Raw genomic sequence first — 15,629 nt, 5'->3', positions numbered from 1 at the left:
AAGAGTTGCAGCAGCAAGGCGAGGTGGGCTGGCTGGTGCGACATGCGCTCGTATTGCGCTCTTGATGCTGCTACGCAGCTCGGTCCTGCGTTTTAGAGCGTTAGCTCTTCCTAGCTCATTCCTCAGCTTTGCGCCGTCGGTGGCGGCGGTGCCGTCCGCAGCACAGACCTTGGCAGCGCGCCAAGACGCTGTGCGCCATTAACGGCATGGTAACGGCACCGAGTGTTTGGCGAGAGCGCTGGCTGGACTGGCTGTGATGGCCCGCCCGGCGAACTTGGTATACGGTGCCAAGACGCGGCGGCGCAAGGAAGCCGAAGGTGTCCGCCACAAGCGTACGATTTGTAGAGCGGAGTCACCGGCTTAATACAAGTGGGCTTAAGAAGGCTGCTGTGGGTAGGTTAAATATTCAGTTGTATAAACTGGACACTGTGGAGGAAATGCGTGTAAAGTTTTTTTTTTTTTCGGAATCTCCTCGACATGGAAACATCGGTTCGCTCCTTTATACGACGGCTTTCATTCGAGCAACACCGGTTTTCAAACTGTCGCCCAATCGTTCGGTATACACTAATCGGGGAACAGCGTATAGGCCACTCCTAGGGGAAGCGTTTGCGACAGCAACGCCCCGCGTTTGAAGCGCAGGGGCGTGTCAAGTTTCGCTAGCGCTACCAACACCACCACCGCCGCCGCCTCGTAACGTCAAAATGGCTCCCGAAGCAGCTGCACTATGTTAGTGCAGCCGTCGCGCCAAGGTGCTATATATACAGCAGCAGTACTTTCCAGCAAACACACGATCTGCTTGTGTCGAAATGTTTCTAGCAGTTCTTTAAAAACGCTAGGCCGCGTAACTGCATGCGGTTGCACATGGCAGATTTTGTGAGGTTCTCATTACAACAGCTGTTCTCTCGCGTATCATAGACGTCTCTCCTCAAGACCAGGCGCTCAGCGAATGCTTCCGAAACTACGTCTACAAGGCGCAGAAAGACCCGTCGGCCACGACGCTAAGTTGCGACAGAGGAGCGATGGACGCCTCGCAAGAAGTGCGCGACAAGGCGGTGTCGGTCCTCTCCATGGGCGCGAACGGTGCACCCACGCACGAGAAAAGGTCACGTGCGACTCAGAGAGCAGGGCGCCTCGGGAAACGGGAGGAGAGCGTGACTGTGTTACTTGCCTGTGCATCATCGGCGACCGCTTCCGAGCTGTCGCCCTGCGCGACCGACACCGCGGAGGTGTCCTCATCGCGTGTGGTCCCAGCGGTGTCGGCGGGCTCGACTGCAGGCTCTATGGCGTCCTCTTTGTGAGGCGCGTCGGCATTGACCATGCTTTCCTGGCCTTGGATCCTTCCGTGCTTGCCAGCGGTGTCGGCGGGCTCGACTGCAGGCTCTATGGCGTCCTCTTTGTGAGGCGCGTCGGCATTGACCATGCTTTCCTGGCCTTGGATCCTTCCGTGCTTGCCAGCGGTGTCGGCGGGCTCGACTGCAGGCTCTATGGCGTCCTCTTTGTGAGGCGCGTCGGCATTGACCATGCTTTCCTGGCCTTGGATCCTTCCGTGCTTGCCAGCGGTGTCGGCGGGCTCGACTGCAGGCTCTATGGCGTCCTCTTTGTGAGGCGCGTCGGCATTGACCATGCTTTCCTGGCCTTGGGTCCTTCGGTGCTTGTAGCTCGGCAGCGACCGCCGCCGGGAAGCCAAGCTCACGAGTCTCGTGCCGGAGCTCGCGAGATGAAGGCACCCGCGTTTGCCACCAGGTGCGCGCGTGCCACGTGCTCCGACTGTCGGCACCTCTTGCGGCCACCGCGAAAATAACCACTTGTAGAAATTCATATTCATATAAAAAAAATCAGTAAAACAAATTATTTCGACGAATAAATTATAGATCTAATATATTGTGATGTTATATTTAATTATTACACTCTTACAAATGCGTTTTAGCGCTCATTATCGCTGTTCCAGCCCAATGTACATCCGAATGCGCCTAGCGGAACGCAGGAGAGTCGTGAGCAATGCATTTGAATTCCGTGTTTCTCGTTAACGCTATTATCGTCTGCGGCACATAAGATGCACATTTAAGGGCTGTTTGTTGCGCATTATATATAACCAGCACCTTCCCACAGATTCCGAGTAGCGAGAAGAGGACGCGGGAAACTACAGCGCAGATACTAATAATAAAGCGAACTAAAATGATTCCCGCGAAATTTCTGTTACCTAAGTGCGGTTCGTGAGTGGCCAGCGTATTCTTCTTCGTGATTTGCATGAGGTCGCGCGCCGGCCACATCTGTCTTACGTGGTTTCGCTATGCATACTGCCCTTTCCAAAAGTTCCCAGTCGGTCGTATTTACTCCTGGAGTGTGCTAATGGCAGCCCAGACACTTCAAAGCTCAGAAACGGTGTGGACGGAACTCCTATTCACTCTCAAGAGATGTGCAACGCCGGTAATGCTGCACAGGCTGCACTGCAGCGTGGCCTGGAAACTCCTTAAAAGCAGTGACATGGAGGCCTGTTTGCGTCCAAGTGTCGTTGTATAGACACCTAACCATTTGACGCTTGATTATGCTATCTGAGTCAAAGTAATTGTCAATTAAAAATTGAAAACATGGACTGTTCTCTGCAATGTATTTGAATTTAGAGAAAAAGAATACGAAGAATGCATTTGTGCGCGTCATTCTGGGTATAAGAAGCTCCAAGAAGCCACTCTGGCAGCGGACGAAGCAGTGAGAAGGAAGAAGCCTGTCAGTGCGGCGACAGACCCCCGCCCCATCCCTTTCGCGGATACGTGCCGTTGTCGAGGGTGCAGAAACAACAGCGAGGGCGCGCGTTTCTTTTCTGCGTTACGATGTCGTTGCCTGGAGACGGTCAGCAGGGCTCCCATTGCCGGTGCTTACACTGTATTTGCTCTCATTTGATGATGCCTTGCTGCACTACGGGGGCGCGGATCGGGCCATTTATTCTTACCCCATCGCAACGCGTCTCGCACTCCTGTGGCTACCAAGTCGTGCTCTTAGAGACGAGGTATTTGCTCGGTCGGCCGCCGCCGCTTTTCGCCGGGACATTCCGCGCGGTGCGCCGGAGCTGCATCGGGCGATGCCCGTTTTCTGGATAAATTACCCCCGTATTTCGAATTAACTCTGCGATGGGATTCTGAAAACTGGTCAAGCGCAAGCCACGAGCTGCTCTGAAGCGCCCTGTCGGTGCGCATCTTCGCCACTTCCTGCGGTACGTTTCGGGTGAATGAGGAAAACGAGGATAGCACGCGCTGGCCATTTCTGTTACATCTGCTGTCATAATTTTACTCCCATATTTCAAACATAATTTTTAGTAATGGTTCTGATCCTTCAAAACTTGGATTCGACCTACTTGTGGGCAAAAGTAGCTACATTCTTCTGCGGTCGTTTTCTATAAGGATCCGTTTGAAATAAATATCCATTTCCCATTTCATTTGTAGCGACGTCAGCGTGACGCCAGGATCAGACGAAAGCATCAAGCGGCCAGTCGCAGAAATCGCAAGGTGGTGGGTCCCCACGTCAACGATAGCCTCTGCCACTTGTCGCACGCATCGGTTTAACCACTAGCTGCGATATGCAGGCAATGGCGAGCTCCGGTTGCCAGTGAGCCAACTGTCCGTTCGCTTCCCACGGGCGCTTGAAAGCCGCGGCTACGTCACCGAACATCACAGGCCAATACCAGAGGATGAAATGGATCCGGAATGAAATACGGCTCCTGATCTTCGCCTGTATGCCTTAACGTGCCAATGCCCTATCTAACTACTGGCTGCCCTTCTCTTTCAAGACTTACCGGCAGGCATGGCATAACCGTGCCCCACCGTCGAGTCTCGCTCTTCAAGCCTACGAAAGTAGCTGGATACCGGTCAATTTCTTCGCAGTGGTTCTCAAGTGGGGCCCTTGTCGATTACTCTGACTTTCAGCGCTTTCGGAAAACTCGTGTCTGTCCATATCCTCTCTGTGAGGTCACGTCAAGTCACCTTCACAGCCACGTGGGTACTTTGTACATGGCTCTAACAGCTTGTTGTGAGGTAATCAGACCCACGAAGCCTATTACGGACGCTTTTTTTTTCTCTTCTGCTATCCAATAGATCTGCTTGCACTAACAGTTTTGTTTCCCACTTCCGAGAGGCGTCTATCAGGTGCTTTCGGCATTCTAGGCCGCTGGGCTTTGGCGAAGCCATGGAAATGCTTGTCAGTCGACCCTGCTATAATTTCAAGCGAAAGCTGCTCTCGTTCCGCAACAGAAGTCCCCTCTGTTGAACGGTCACGCTCTCACTCTTTCCGGCCATTATCTATTTCTTTTTTTTTTTTTGGGGGGGGGGGTGGCGGCAAAATGGCTGCGTCAGTTCGTTCGCGTAATCTCGAGAGAGATAGCCAAATGTGTCCTCCAGTTCTCCATCAGTGAACTCAGCGAGTATAGAACGGTTGCTTCGCCACACGGCCAAGCTTGCCGTACTTCTCGACCGACGCTATACAAACCGAAATTATGCTATATTCATACAGCGTGATGAAACCATCTGCTTTTAATGTGAGTGCGCAAGCAAGATGGGTAACCTGCCTTTGAAGCAGGCTTTGATTTGTAACAAATACAAAAATCGCGAGAATACGAAGCAGCTTTTGTCCATTTGGCGATGTGGCTGATGCTTGTTGCGCGAAATAGCTGTTCGCCAAGGAATACAATGCTGCACCACCGCAACCTGTCACGCCGGTGGTCGTGATTTCAGGTTAGCGGTAATTTTTAACTTCGCTGGCTTCTCGTTTCCGATCGCTCACAGCTCCCCCGCGAACCTAGCGCTACACGTCGGGACATCTTTGGTAATTTCAGTCACCACACAGGCAGGCGGACAACGAGGGCAACGTGATACTCGGTCATGCAGCGAAAGTGGTTTCGTTATAAATCGTCTACGTCATATTTTCACAACGCACGAGGAGTCCTTGTCCATCCCTTCGGGACAGTGCTGGTCACAAGTAACTCGCATAGAGGCCGCTGCAAAGGTGCAATGACGTCGATCGCGCCGACCGAAGACCCTCAAGAAGGCAACCACGTTTGAAGGGAAGGCCCCAAGCGCCACTGCAGCATGTTTGCCGCCTCAAACAACCGCACTAAATCAAGGAAGCCCTGCGTCTGCTGACGCCGGACCTACTGGCTCAGATATTACTTGGCCACCACTACCGAAGCCTTGTACGCCCACTGGGTCAGGGTCGTTGCGGCGCTCCTAATGTTCAACGCGTACGACTGCTCCAGACAAAAGCCACGATCGGGACCGTGGCCAAGATCTGCAAGTGATTGCAATGCTCAGGTCATTGATGAATGTCATGTGTGCTCTGCTTTCTCGGCTGCGTACGCCAGCAACTCACTGCAAGTACTGGACGCGCTACAAACAGTACAAACGTCGCCAACTCGCAGAAAGTCGTGTTATAAGAAGTCGATCGAATGGAACAAGCTCAGGTTCTGCCAAACGTTGTTCGCGACGTAGAGCTTCACCTCTTGAATTTGAACGCTCCTGCTCTGCCGTTCTGATCGCCGTCACTGCAGCCCCGATTACCGTCAACCAGCACTTATGCCGTAGGCGAGCTGATGGCTGATCAATGCCCTCGATCATAGGAAACGTATTTTGTTCTACTCCCGAATCTCGCGAAGGACGCTGCGGTGAGCAGCAGTCTTATCCGTGTTGACTGCTACCACGGAGCTGTGCACCTTTTCCCAAGACCGACTGTGGTACATTGGCAGCGTTATCGCGTCTTCATGTCCTCTGAACAGTGAGTTGCGTTTAAATGAGGTAGCATTATATGGCTCATGAGGTGGAAAATCCGGCGATGTCGTTGTCCACGCCATACTGTCCGAAAACTCACGTTACCGCATGACCTCATGGACAGTGCCTACATCACCAGGAATGAAAAAAATAAAATTACTTATATAAAATTCCTCCCGAAGTGATTTCGAAAAAAGGCCGGCGCGAGCAGGGTAGCTTCGCTGGCCACTTTATTACAGCACTGCACCATCACTGTTTTTTTTTTTTCTTCTATATTTCCAGTTCCCAATAGATGCGGTTTATGGGGGTTGAACGTCCCAAAGCGACTCAGGCTATGAGGGACGCCGTAGTGGAGGGCTCCAGAAATTTCGACCACCCGGGGTTCTTTAACGTGCACTGACATCGCACAGTACACGGGCCTCCAGAATTTCGCCTGCATCGAAATTCAACCGCCGCGGCCGGGATCGAACCCGCGTCTTTCGGGTCAGCAGCCGAGCGCCGTAACAACTGAGCCATCGCGGCGGCACAGTAGAAAAAGGTTACAGCAGTAGCAGAACAGAATAAAAACAACAATACAATAATACTCAAAGTGGCAGCCGCCGTTGAGACTCCGCTGTGACTTAACCCTTTCAACCCTCGATTTTCTATTTTCTTCATATAGTTTTTTGCTTTGCATATTTTACAGCACAATGACTCCAGAAACATGCCTGAGCAAAAACTAAGTCATTTGTGTTATTATTTAGCGATTTACAATCATGTCGTCAATACCGCACATCAGGGCTCAGTGGTTGCGAAATGCAGTGAACAGCTAATTTATTCAGAAGTGGAAAACACAATCATTACAAACACAAACTTCACTAATTTTTCATGTGGAAGCCTCGGAAGCAGTTTCGAGCCTTGGCAAGACACAGGTGGACGTTGCATTTTTCGCACATGATACGGGTTTGTCCTGTGCACCCCTCCATCTTGCAACGCTGTTCCCTGCTGTCGGTACGAAGAGGCCAGTGTCCCACCATATCAAACCTGATGTCTTGTACAGGTCTATTTTCAGCATATCTTGCTTTTTTCGAAGTCACGAGAGGGGATAAAGACGGCCTTCCTCGCTTTTGCATCTTCGGCAGGCTGTCGGCTTGTGCAAGTCCTTCACTAATATGCAGGGTGAAGTCAAGTAAGTCCAGTTGCTTGGCAGGCATGAGCCCTCGTGCAGCTGCATCACGTCTATACTCAAGCCATGCGTTCACAACTGAGGCATTGATAACGTGAAATATCATTCTTAGCGTCCACTTTTGCGACCGAATTTTCGTACTGTAGAGGGCTACAAGGAAGTCGGTTTTATCGACTCCACCCATGCTGCTGTTGTGTACATCCTTACAACAGCTGGGCGTTTCACTTCAATGTAGCACTTGTCTGTCTTGCTCCATCGCTTGGCGGTGTCCTCGTCATCGATGGCCACAAATTTCGATGCCATGGTCACAGCTTTGTTGTCATACCATCGCGTGACAGCTATTTTTCCGTCCTTGCTGACCATCGAAGCTGAAGTTCCGCGGCCTTTTTTCTTTAGAACTTTCTCCGACTCCAATGGGCATTTTTCACACCGGTTGGTTCGAACAGTTCCTGCCGCAAATACTTTCTTGTCTAGCAGCGCGCGCAGGAGAGGTAGCGATGTAAAATAATTGTCGAAAAATAGCTTGTGTCCCTTGTCGCAGGGAATTCGGAGAGCCAGCTGTTGCACTATACCACCTGTCACACCATATTGTTGCTTGAGGCTTTCTTCTAACCGCGTCGTTGACCCCTGATATGGCAGCGAAGCTTACACGATGCCAGATTCTCCACAAACCATGAAGATTTTTATACCCCAGGGGTGCGGTTTCCCTTTCACATACTGTTTTATATCCAGCTTTCCTTTGAAGGGAACAATTCGTTCATCGATACACAATCGCTCCTCCACATGCAGTGTCTGACACCTTTCTTCGAATTTATCAAGAAGGGGTCTTACCTTCCAGAGGCGATCATCAGGGTCAGGCCGAGACACGTCAACAATGTGGAGATTGTTTCTCAGCTTTTCAAAGCGGTTGCGTGAGAGCTCGGTAGATGCGACCAGCCTAGTCTTCATTTCCGGCTTCCAATATAACCGCAGCCTTGGGTATCGCATGACGCCCATGATGAGGTGAAGTGCAAAGAGTTGTCGAATCTCTTGTTCGTTCGTGTTCACAGATTTGCCTTCTTGCAGTATAGAATACTGGTTCGTCTTTTCGGCTAGTTCAATGAATACGCTCTTCGGAATGTAGCGACAGAAATACTCCCACGGTGAGTGCATTTCTTCGTCAGCATTCAAAGAAGCAAATTCTTCGCATTCAAAAGTTGTGTCTGGTTTTATGAACTTCTTCCATGTCCATGCAGCTGTCGATGGTTGGCAATCATCGTCCGAGCTTTCATCTTCGCTTTCCAACTGTTCTGGCTCAGGCTGCTCAAACTCGTCACCGCTGTCAAAAGATCCGTCGATTTCTCCCTCCACATCAGACAAGTTTCCGTTATCAAGTTCACGGAAAACTGCATCCGTGAATTCTTCGAGACGCCTGGAACGCAAGTTCTGGCGGGAATAGAATGAATCTGTCGGTATACAAGGTATAGGCGTGCCTGAAAAAAGAAAAAAAATACGCACTCAAATCGGACGCAATGGCAAGCCGACGCCACGCCATATACAACCACAAAGCCCTGCTGTCGTCAAAACCGCACACGGAAACAACATTGTCCTACAAGTAATATCATCATGCAATGACACTTATTCAAGTACATGCGTTCTCTGCAATCTGTTTAGACACTATAAAAAAAGCGCAAAGTAAACTACGCAGTGGTTACTCAATTACAAAAGAAAAAAAAAACACGCACGTACCTGACGGCGTGTCTGCCATGTTGGTTGTCATTTGTTCTTCCTCGTTGGACACGGCTACGTAGAATCACGTGACTAACCATGGCGATGGCACTAGTGCTTCCAATAGTACGATGGGGGAAAATACAAGCAGTTTCGGTTCTTTTTTCATGCTGAAATTTCCGGTTGTAAGTCATGTCGTCATTTGACGACGCCAGGGCTGAAAGGGTTAAAAACGTTTCAAGTTTGCCAGATCACTCAACACTGCCATCCATTCAGGTTGTTGCTCTGAGCATTGTACAGTTCTTTTTGAAAAGTCGCACTTTCGATGAAATACTCCCCCGCTGAGCGAGCATCCACATCAGCGTGTCTTGCAGCCATCGTCGTTTTCCATACAGTGCGGAGGCAAAGCAACACGGATAAGTCGTATGGCACACTCCCTTCATTATCGACAGGCTGAAACCTTATACCATATGGCGTGACTGGCAGGTCCTTTTTTAATGCCCCCTGCAAGACACCCGAGAGAAATACTGCATCCCAGCAGTCAAGAAAAATGTGGTCTACGGTTTCAGGTTTACGGCATATTAGGCAGTCAGACGACCATGGAACAAGCAAGCCTTTTTCTCTCAACCATGGTTTAGCAGGCGATGTAGCGCTATGTAAAAGCAAGATTTTTTGGTGGCGTCTAGAAGAATCAAACGCGGAAGGCTGAGTGGGTTTTTGCGCAAAGTTGTGGAGGCGTTTAATATTTTAAAGGCTAAGTTCTCACTGGAGTACCTAAGTTTCGGACTGCGCAAACAGATCAGCTTCACTGGCCACTGCATTAGAGTAGTACACCATCGCCGCAGCCGAACATCCCACGTGCATCCTTCCGCATTCACGACAGGTAAGTAGTATGAAGGGGCTTCTGAAAATTTTGAGACGTGTAGGGCGCAGAAAGATATTACGCCCTTGCCTTACATAATCAGTCCGCCAAGGTTATCTTATTCGGCGATGATGCACACCACTGCATTGTAACCACAGATTTCAATGCAGCGGTTTGCAATGCAAAAAAAAAGAACGAAAAAGGCTTATAAGTTCATAAGCGAAGTGTGACATTACAAATAAGAAAGCATCACATTTCAGCCCGCGACATCTCTAGCTGCGACAAAGTCATGGAAGCAGAGTCCTCCCTCTGCCCCTTTCCTCCTCTCCTTTCCTTTAATTTTTCGCCCTAAGAGAATCCTGTGCGATGCTATTATAAAGGTTCAGAAAATATGGTCCTAGAGCAGAGGAGTTTTGCAGTTGACCACACGTTGGCTGGTTGAGTTCTCGGCTCAAGAAATGGCGATTTGATGGAAAATATTTGACCAGAGCTCTAGGACCTCAAACTCCACTTGATCATTAACACTTACTGCGTTGCTACCTAGCAACCGGTCAGGAAAAATTATCATTTATTTTCTTTCACTGAGATTGGCCTAGCGCAGCTGACAGTACGGCATCGAGCAGTAATCGTTCACCAAAGACAAAAGCGTTGCGTCGCACAAGCTGCCGCACACAAGCCTACTGACAGCAGAATGAATAAAAAAAAAAAAAACAGAAGGAAAGAAATATTTATTCGTTAAAATAAGTTTTCACACGAAACCGTAACCTTAGAGCATTATTGCGCACGCTCGAACCCATAACAGCACGACACAGGCGCTTGGCTGACAGGCGCCTGTTATACGGCAACTCCGCCGCTGTCTGTTGGGCCCCTTAACATAACAGGCTGACGGCCCTCGCTGCTTGCTTCTCTTCACAATATTTCGCAGAACCTAATGGCGGCAGCCTATTAGTCTGGTGCTGAACATGTCTTTCTTACTTCACCGGAGGCCTGCTGGAGCGGTCAAAATGACAGCCAGTAAAAGACAAAGTTTGCGCAAGTTAATTAAATCAGCCCGCTTGGCGACCGATAACTCGGCGCAATCTCCAGCATGCGCCCCCCTTTCAAAAGCAATAGGGATCGTCCGCGTACGGGCGAAATGTAAGGAAAAGGCGGCATCCGCACCGGACCGGATACAAAAAAAAAAAAATGCGAAAAAAAAAAGCGAGGGCATATAGGGCCGGGTTGAAGAGAAACACCGCGGCCCCGCTCTTCCGCCACCGCTGCCAGCCTGGCCCTGGCTGCGAGCCCCTAGTCGCTCTGCCGTTGCCTGCACCGGCGGCCGATTGCAAAACGAACACAACAAATGAACGCGGCCGTGAGCAGAGCGCTCGGGTGTCCCGAGGCGGCCGTCCGTGGCAAGGCCTCCTCGGCGTCTCTTTCGCAAGCGCTATCTCGGCGCGCTGACCGGACATTTTGCAGAATCAATCCATCGGCGACCTTTTCTTGAGAATCGAGAGGAGCAGCGCCCGGCTTGGAAAGGGGAATGCGCCTCGCTGGCAATGGGCCGGCACAAAGGAAAGGCGAGCGACGCGGTAGCGCTGTGAGCGGAGGAAGTGAAAAAATTCGGCAGACACACTGAAGACTGCTTACGTGTGGGACTGCGAAAGCATTACTGTCCCTGTTTGTACATGTTTGTACATGCATTAAAGTTCCTTTCTGCGAGTCTGTGTTTGCACATTGGTTGCGCACCAGACAGCAAACGTTCGGACCTTCTCGCTGCAAGGCGATGATGCTGGCCGAGTTTGCAAGTCGTGAACGCAAGACGTGGACGTTTCGTTGTTTAGGACGCCCACACGCGCATGTGCCACCACGCCGAACGCTGTACGACGAACGGTTGCATCACAGTTTGGGTACGAATGCCGGAAAAAATGGCGCCACATGGAGGTCAGCCAGTAGTGAGTGTATACAGAAGAACGACATGTATAGAATTGTCTGAAGTGGCAGTGCTCAGCTTGATGTGTACGTCATACGGCCGCCTGATGACGTTGCCCTTTTTTTCTTGCCATAGCGCGCGCGCACGCACGCACGCACGCACGCACGCACGCACGCACGCGCGCACGCACGCACGCACGCACGCACGCACGTTTTCTCGCAATGGTACTAGTAATGCTTTCGCATTAATAAAATGAAATAGAAGAAGCCCCGACGCGCGCCTTGGAAGTGCGGACATTAAGGTCATGGCCAGTTCGGACAGCGAGCATTCTGCATGTGCGTTTGCAGCCGCCTGCTACGATCAAACAGAGGGTGCGTTTTTTATTTGTTTTATTTTGTTGTTGTGCCTCAAGTGCCTTCTTGTCAGTGCGGAAGTCCCTCTCCGGCGCTGTCCAGAAAAGGGCCAGACAGAAACGGAAGCTCTGAAACGTGAACAAAGCGTTATGCGCAGCTTCTTTCTTGTGTGTGTTTCCATTATCGAGATTGAGGTATAAAGAGGAACTGCTGCTATAACGGCTACGTATGGGACAGAAATTAAACCTATAATTACAATTTTATATTTCTGTTCCGCTTTCTCTGTTTATGCAATCTCGAAATGGCGAATTAGAAGCTGACTGCGAAAGTCCCGTTTGGCGCTTTTTTTTTTTTCCTTTTGCGAAAGACGGGACTCTAATAACCGGATCGGGCTCAAGAAACCATTCACGCATGAGGACGGTCCTTGTCAAGCCGGCGCCCATACGCAACTGATACTGCGAAAAGTGGGACGTTGGCCGGTTCTCAATCACAGACAGTTCCTTGCGAATCCAGCTCTAGTTTCACTATGACAATAAGTGAGGCATCCTAATCCCTTTTGGCTCAGGGCAGACGTTTTCCAACACCGCGGGAAATGTAGAAAGGAAAACGAGAAAGAATAGAAACACAATACTGTCTCAGTCTTTGAGACATCGTCCGATTCGCTGTAGTGCGATCGAACAGCTTCGAATTTCACCAAGCCATTCATCTAATCCGCCAGTCATTCCAAGCTCGTGTCATCGCGTTCCAGCCAGCCGTGCTCAGCTGTAGCAGCATTGTTGCAGGCTGAGCCGGCTGTAGCCACTGTAGCCGCGTAGTTGGCGTGGTCGGCGGCTTAGGGCGGCCGGTTTCAGTCGGTGTTCGCTATTGCTGTGCTGGGGGTAACTTTAGCAGGGCAGGTTTTCTGCCAGTTTTTTGGCGCGCCTGCCCAGCCGTTCCCATTGCTCTAGTCGGGCTTCTTCGGTGTCACCAGTCGGCGCTAGGCTCCCGGCCAGGGTGCACGATCCGGGATCAGCGGGAAGCCATGGGCATTGCTGCAGGACGTGGACCGGTGCACCGCACAAGCGACACGTCGGATCCATGTCGAACAGCTCGTGGCGGCGATGGTTTGTGAGGAGAGCGCCTGCGCTGACTTGAGACAGGTGGGCGCTGCTTCTGTCTCCTGGACACTGTGGCGATAGGCATGGTTCCGGCTTGCGTAGGTAATGTAGTGCAAGGCTTTGCTTTTTTTTTTTTTGCTACTGCCGTGTGCCATATGGTTATGAACAATGCAGCGCTCGGAAACTCGGACAACACGAAGGAGACGTCACATGCGCCAATTTCAACTAAATGTTTATTCAGCGCATGTCCATCTTTTTATACAGAGTGCGTGCATCAGAAGATAACCCGCAAGCTTACCACACTGCAATTGACTTGCCCCACACATTCTAAATTTTGTTCGCGCCATCAAGCAAAAACTACTCCTTCTTTGATAGCAATACAGAAGGCATGCTCAAACATTTACTTTCTAGTCTTTTTTATCTGTCTTGGCTCTCTGATCTATCTCTCTTGTTAGCTGTTTCCTGTTTCTGTTATTGACTTGACATCCATTAAAGTCTGGAGGGATTGTTTACCACATGCCACTGTCATGTGGTAAAGTTTATGCAGGGCAGGCTGGAAGAAGATGCCTAAAAGACAGGCTATGTGAACACAACAAACACCAACAAAACGGTAAAGGTAATCTGTTTAAACATTGCGTAGAGTGCGAGCAGGATGTATGTACTCCGGACTTTAATGGATGTCAAGTCATTAACAGAAACAGGAAACAGCTAACAATAGAGATCATGGAGGCAAGACAGATAAAAAGGCTAGAAAGTAATTGTGTGAGCCTGCCTTCTGTTTTGCTATCTAAGAAGGAGTTGTTTTTTCTTGACGGCGCGAATAAAAGTTAGAATGTGTGGCGCAAGAAAATTGCAGTGTGATAGGCTTGCGGGTTATCTTCTGATGCACACACTCTTTAAAAAAAGGTGTACGTGCACTGAATAAACATTCAGTTGAAAGTTAGCGCATATGGTGTCTCCTTCGTGTTGTCCTTGTTTCCGAGCGCTGCAGTCTTCATAATGAACAACCAACTTGTACAATCAGCTACCCTCACCGCCATATGGTTGTTTCAGCATCACTTATTTCCTTGAAGAATGCCTTGCGCCTCTCAGTGTCTATCTCAGTTTCGCTGTGTTTTCAATTTCGACTATATTTCGTGGCTAGGGACCTGTGTATCTGAATCCAAGCCGTCTTGATGTTCTTGCCTTTTAGGTGTAGGTACATTCTGCCACTGTAATCGGTGTGTTTGCCGTGAGTTTGAGTCTGCCGGCGTACGGTAATTTGGACCTCTTCACCCTTGCTTCGTACGAGGATCAGCTCATTTCCCCGCTTATTACAGCATTTGCGGCAGCCATGCTGCCCTCCCGCAACCAACGGCCTAGTTCGTTTTGGTGGCGCTCCAGGCATTTTGTGGTTGCACTGGAGTAGGCCAGCAAGTCGCCAGCGCAATTTGTCGCTGGTACGGCGATTGGCTCCCACAGTGTGCGTCCAACAGTGTACGGGATGCATGAATGTCTGGCCAAGTGCCATATGCCTCCTTTCACGCGATTATTTTTTTGTACCAGTGCGTTTTGGTGCGGGTCCAGAAAATTCGAAGTACTCGTAATCCGATGTTTTTTGGTGCGGTTTCCTTGGAGGGTGAATTCGTCGCCGTTGTCGTTTGTGTTTTTTTCCCACCCAATGCATATTTTTCGGAGTTGAACCTGAATTGGTCGTTTCCTGCAACTCTGGAGCAGATGTCGGGCTGTTGTTGGAGGGGAACTGCTGATTCTGCTGGAAGCACGATGTCATCGGCAAATGCTAGTCATGAGGTTTCGGCGTATTGTTCTTGCTTGTCTGTAGTTATAGTGGAGATTCGGAGGCCCGGTCTAATGTTTAATGTTTTTTTCTAATGTCTAATGTTTGGAGGCGTTGAGGAGTTGTATGATGTATGTACATATTAAACAGTTTGGGGACAATATGCATCCTTGTTTTAGACCTATCTTCTGCTGGACTTTGTTTCATTTAAGTTCCTGGAGTAGCTCCAACTGCCAATAGAGGGTGTCGAATACCACACATCTGCACTCCCTTGCGTTGCATATGGCATGCTGAATTTCAGTCTTCAGTCGTGTACCTTTGCTTTCTATCAAAAACCTTCATCACCTCATCCCAGGTTCCTCTTGCTATTTGTCTATACACTGTCAACAGAGAGGAGTAGAAAGGGAATAAGCTGTCCTCTATCGCACTCTTTCCTATAAGTAGGAAAGCGCTAGAGGAGAGCTCACTCCCTTTTTACTCCCATATAAGGCGTATTCGTGTTTAGGGTGTGCAGCCCTCCTTTCTTTCTCTGATCAGATATGCTAATGCGATCGTCATCAGTCTGAAGCTTAATGATTCAAACTAATGATTCAGTGAAAACGCCGGGGCTGTCTTAATCTTACGGCCGCCCCCATTTCTGTTGGTGAAATGTAAACCCCGAAAATGGAATTCAAAAGTGCATGCAGCTGCCGTGCGTAAACTGTATAGTTACTGATATAAGTTTTTTGGATCAGACTGCACTCTCTCAAGAGCCACCGCTGCCGTTATTAATGTAACCAATACTAAACATGCATGCTGTATTTATACAAATGATCTCAGTCCCTCGTGGAAGTGCTAGCGTTCCGCAGAAGGCTCTCGGTCTGTGCGGTTCTGTTACGCGTAATACCGACTGTAAGGGCAAGTCGTTCACCGCGCCACTCTCTGTGGCGTAAGGAGCACACTACTCCCGCCAATCGCTAGGGGCTGCGGAGCTGCACCGCTCTTCTGCGGTTCTACGTCGGCTAAG

At 49.9% G+C, this 15,629-nt stretch overlaps 1 protein-coding gene across 2 annotated transcripts in view; it reads right to left on the bottom strand.

Moving 5' to 3' along the window:
* LOC149351000 (ubiquitin-conjugating enzyme E2Q-like protein 1) overlaps positions 1–15,629 on the bottom strand; it is a 74,652-nt gene that overhangs the window by 22,836 nt on the left and 36,187 nt on the right. The window contains exon 1 of one of the 2 annotated variants that reach the window (XM_089580185.1): positions 1,169–1,765. The exons of the other annotated variant lie outside the window; for it this stretch is intronic. Within the exon in view, the coding sequence (XP_089436311.1) occupies positions 1,169–1,624 (456 nt within the window). The 5' untranslated portion in view covers positions 1,625–1,765. Of the gene's footprint in view, positions 1–1,168; positions 1,766–15,629 lie in introns of those variants that run through there. 2 annotated transcript variants of the gene reach the window in all.

This window comes from Amblyomma mixtum, chromosome 3 (genome assembly GCF_055824585.1).
Source record: "Amblyomma mixtum isolate Tamu chromosome 3, ASM5582458v1, whole genome shotgun sequence".
NCBI classification, from domain to species: Eukaryota; Metazoa; Arthropoda; class Arachnida; order Ixodida; family Ixodidae; genus Amblyomma; species Amblyomma mixtum.
The sequence above is the reverse complement of the archived record's forward strand: the minus strand, read 5'-3'. Positions and strand labels throughout refer to the sequence as shown.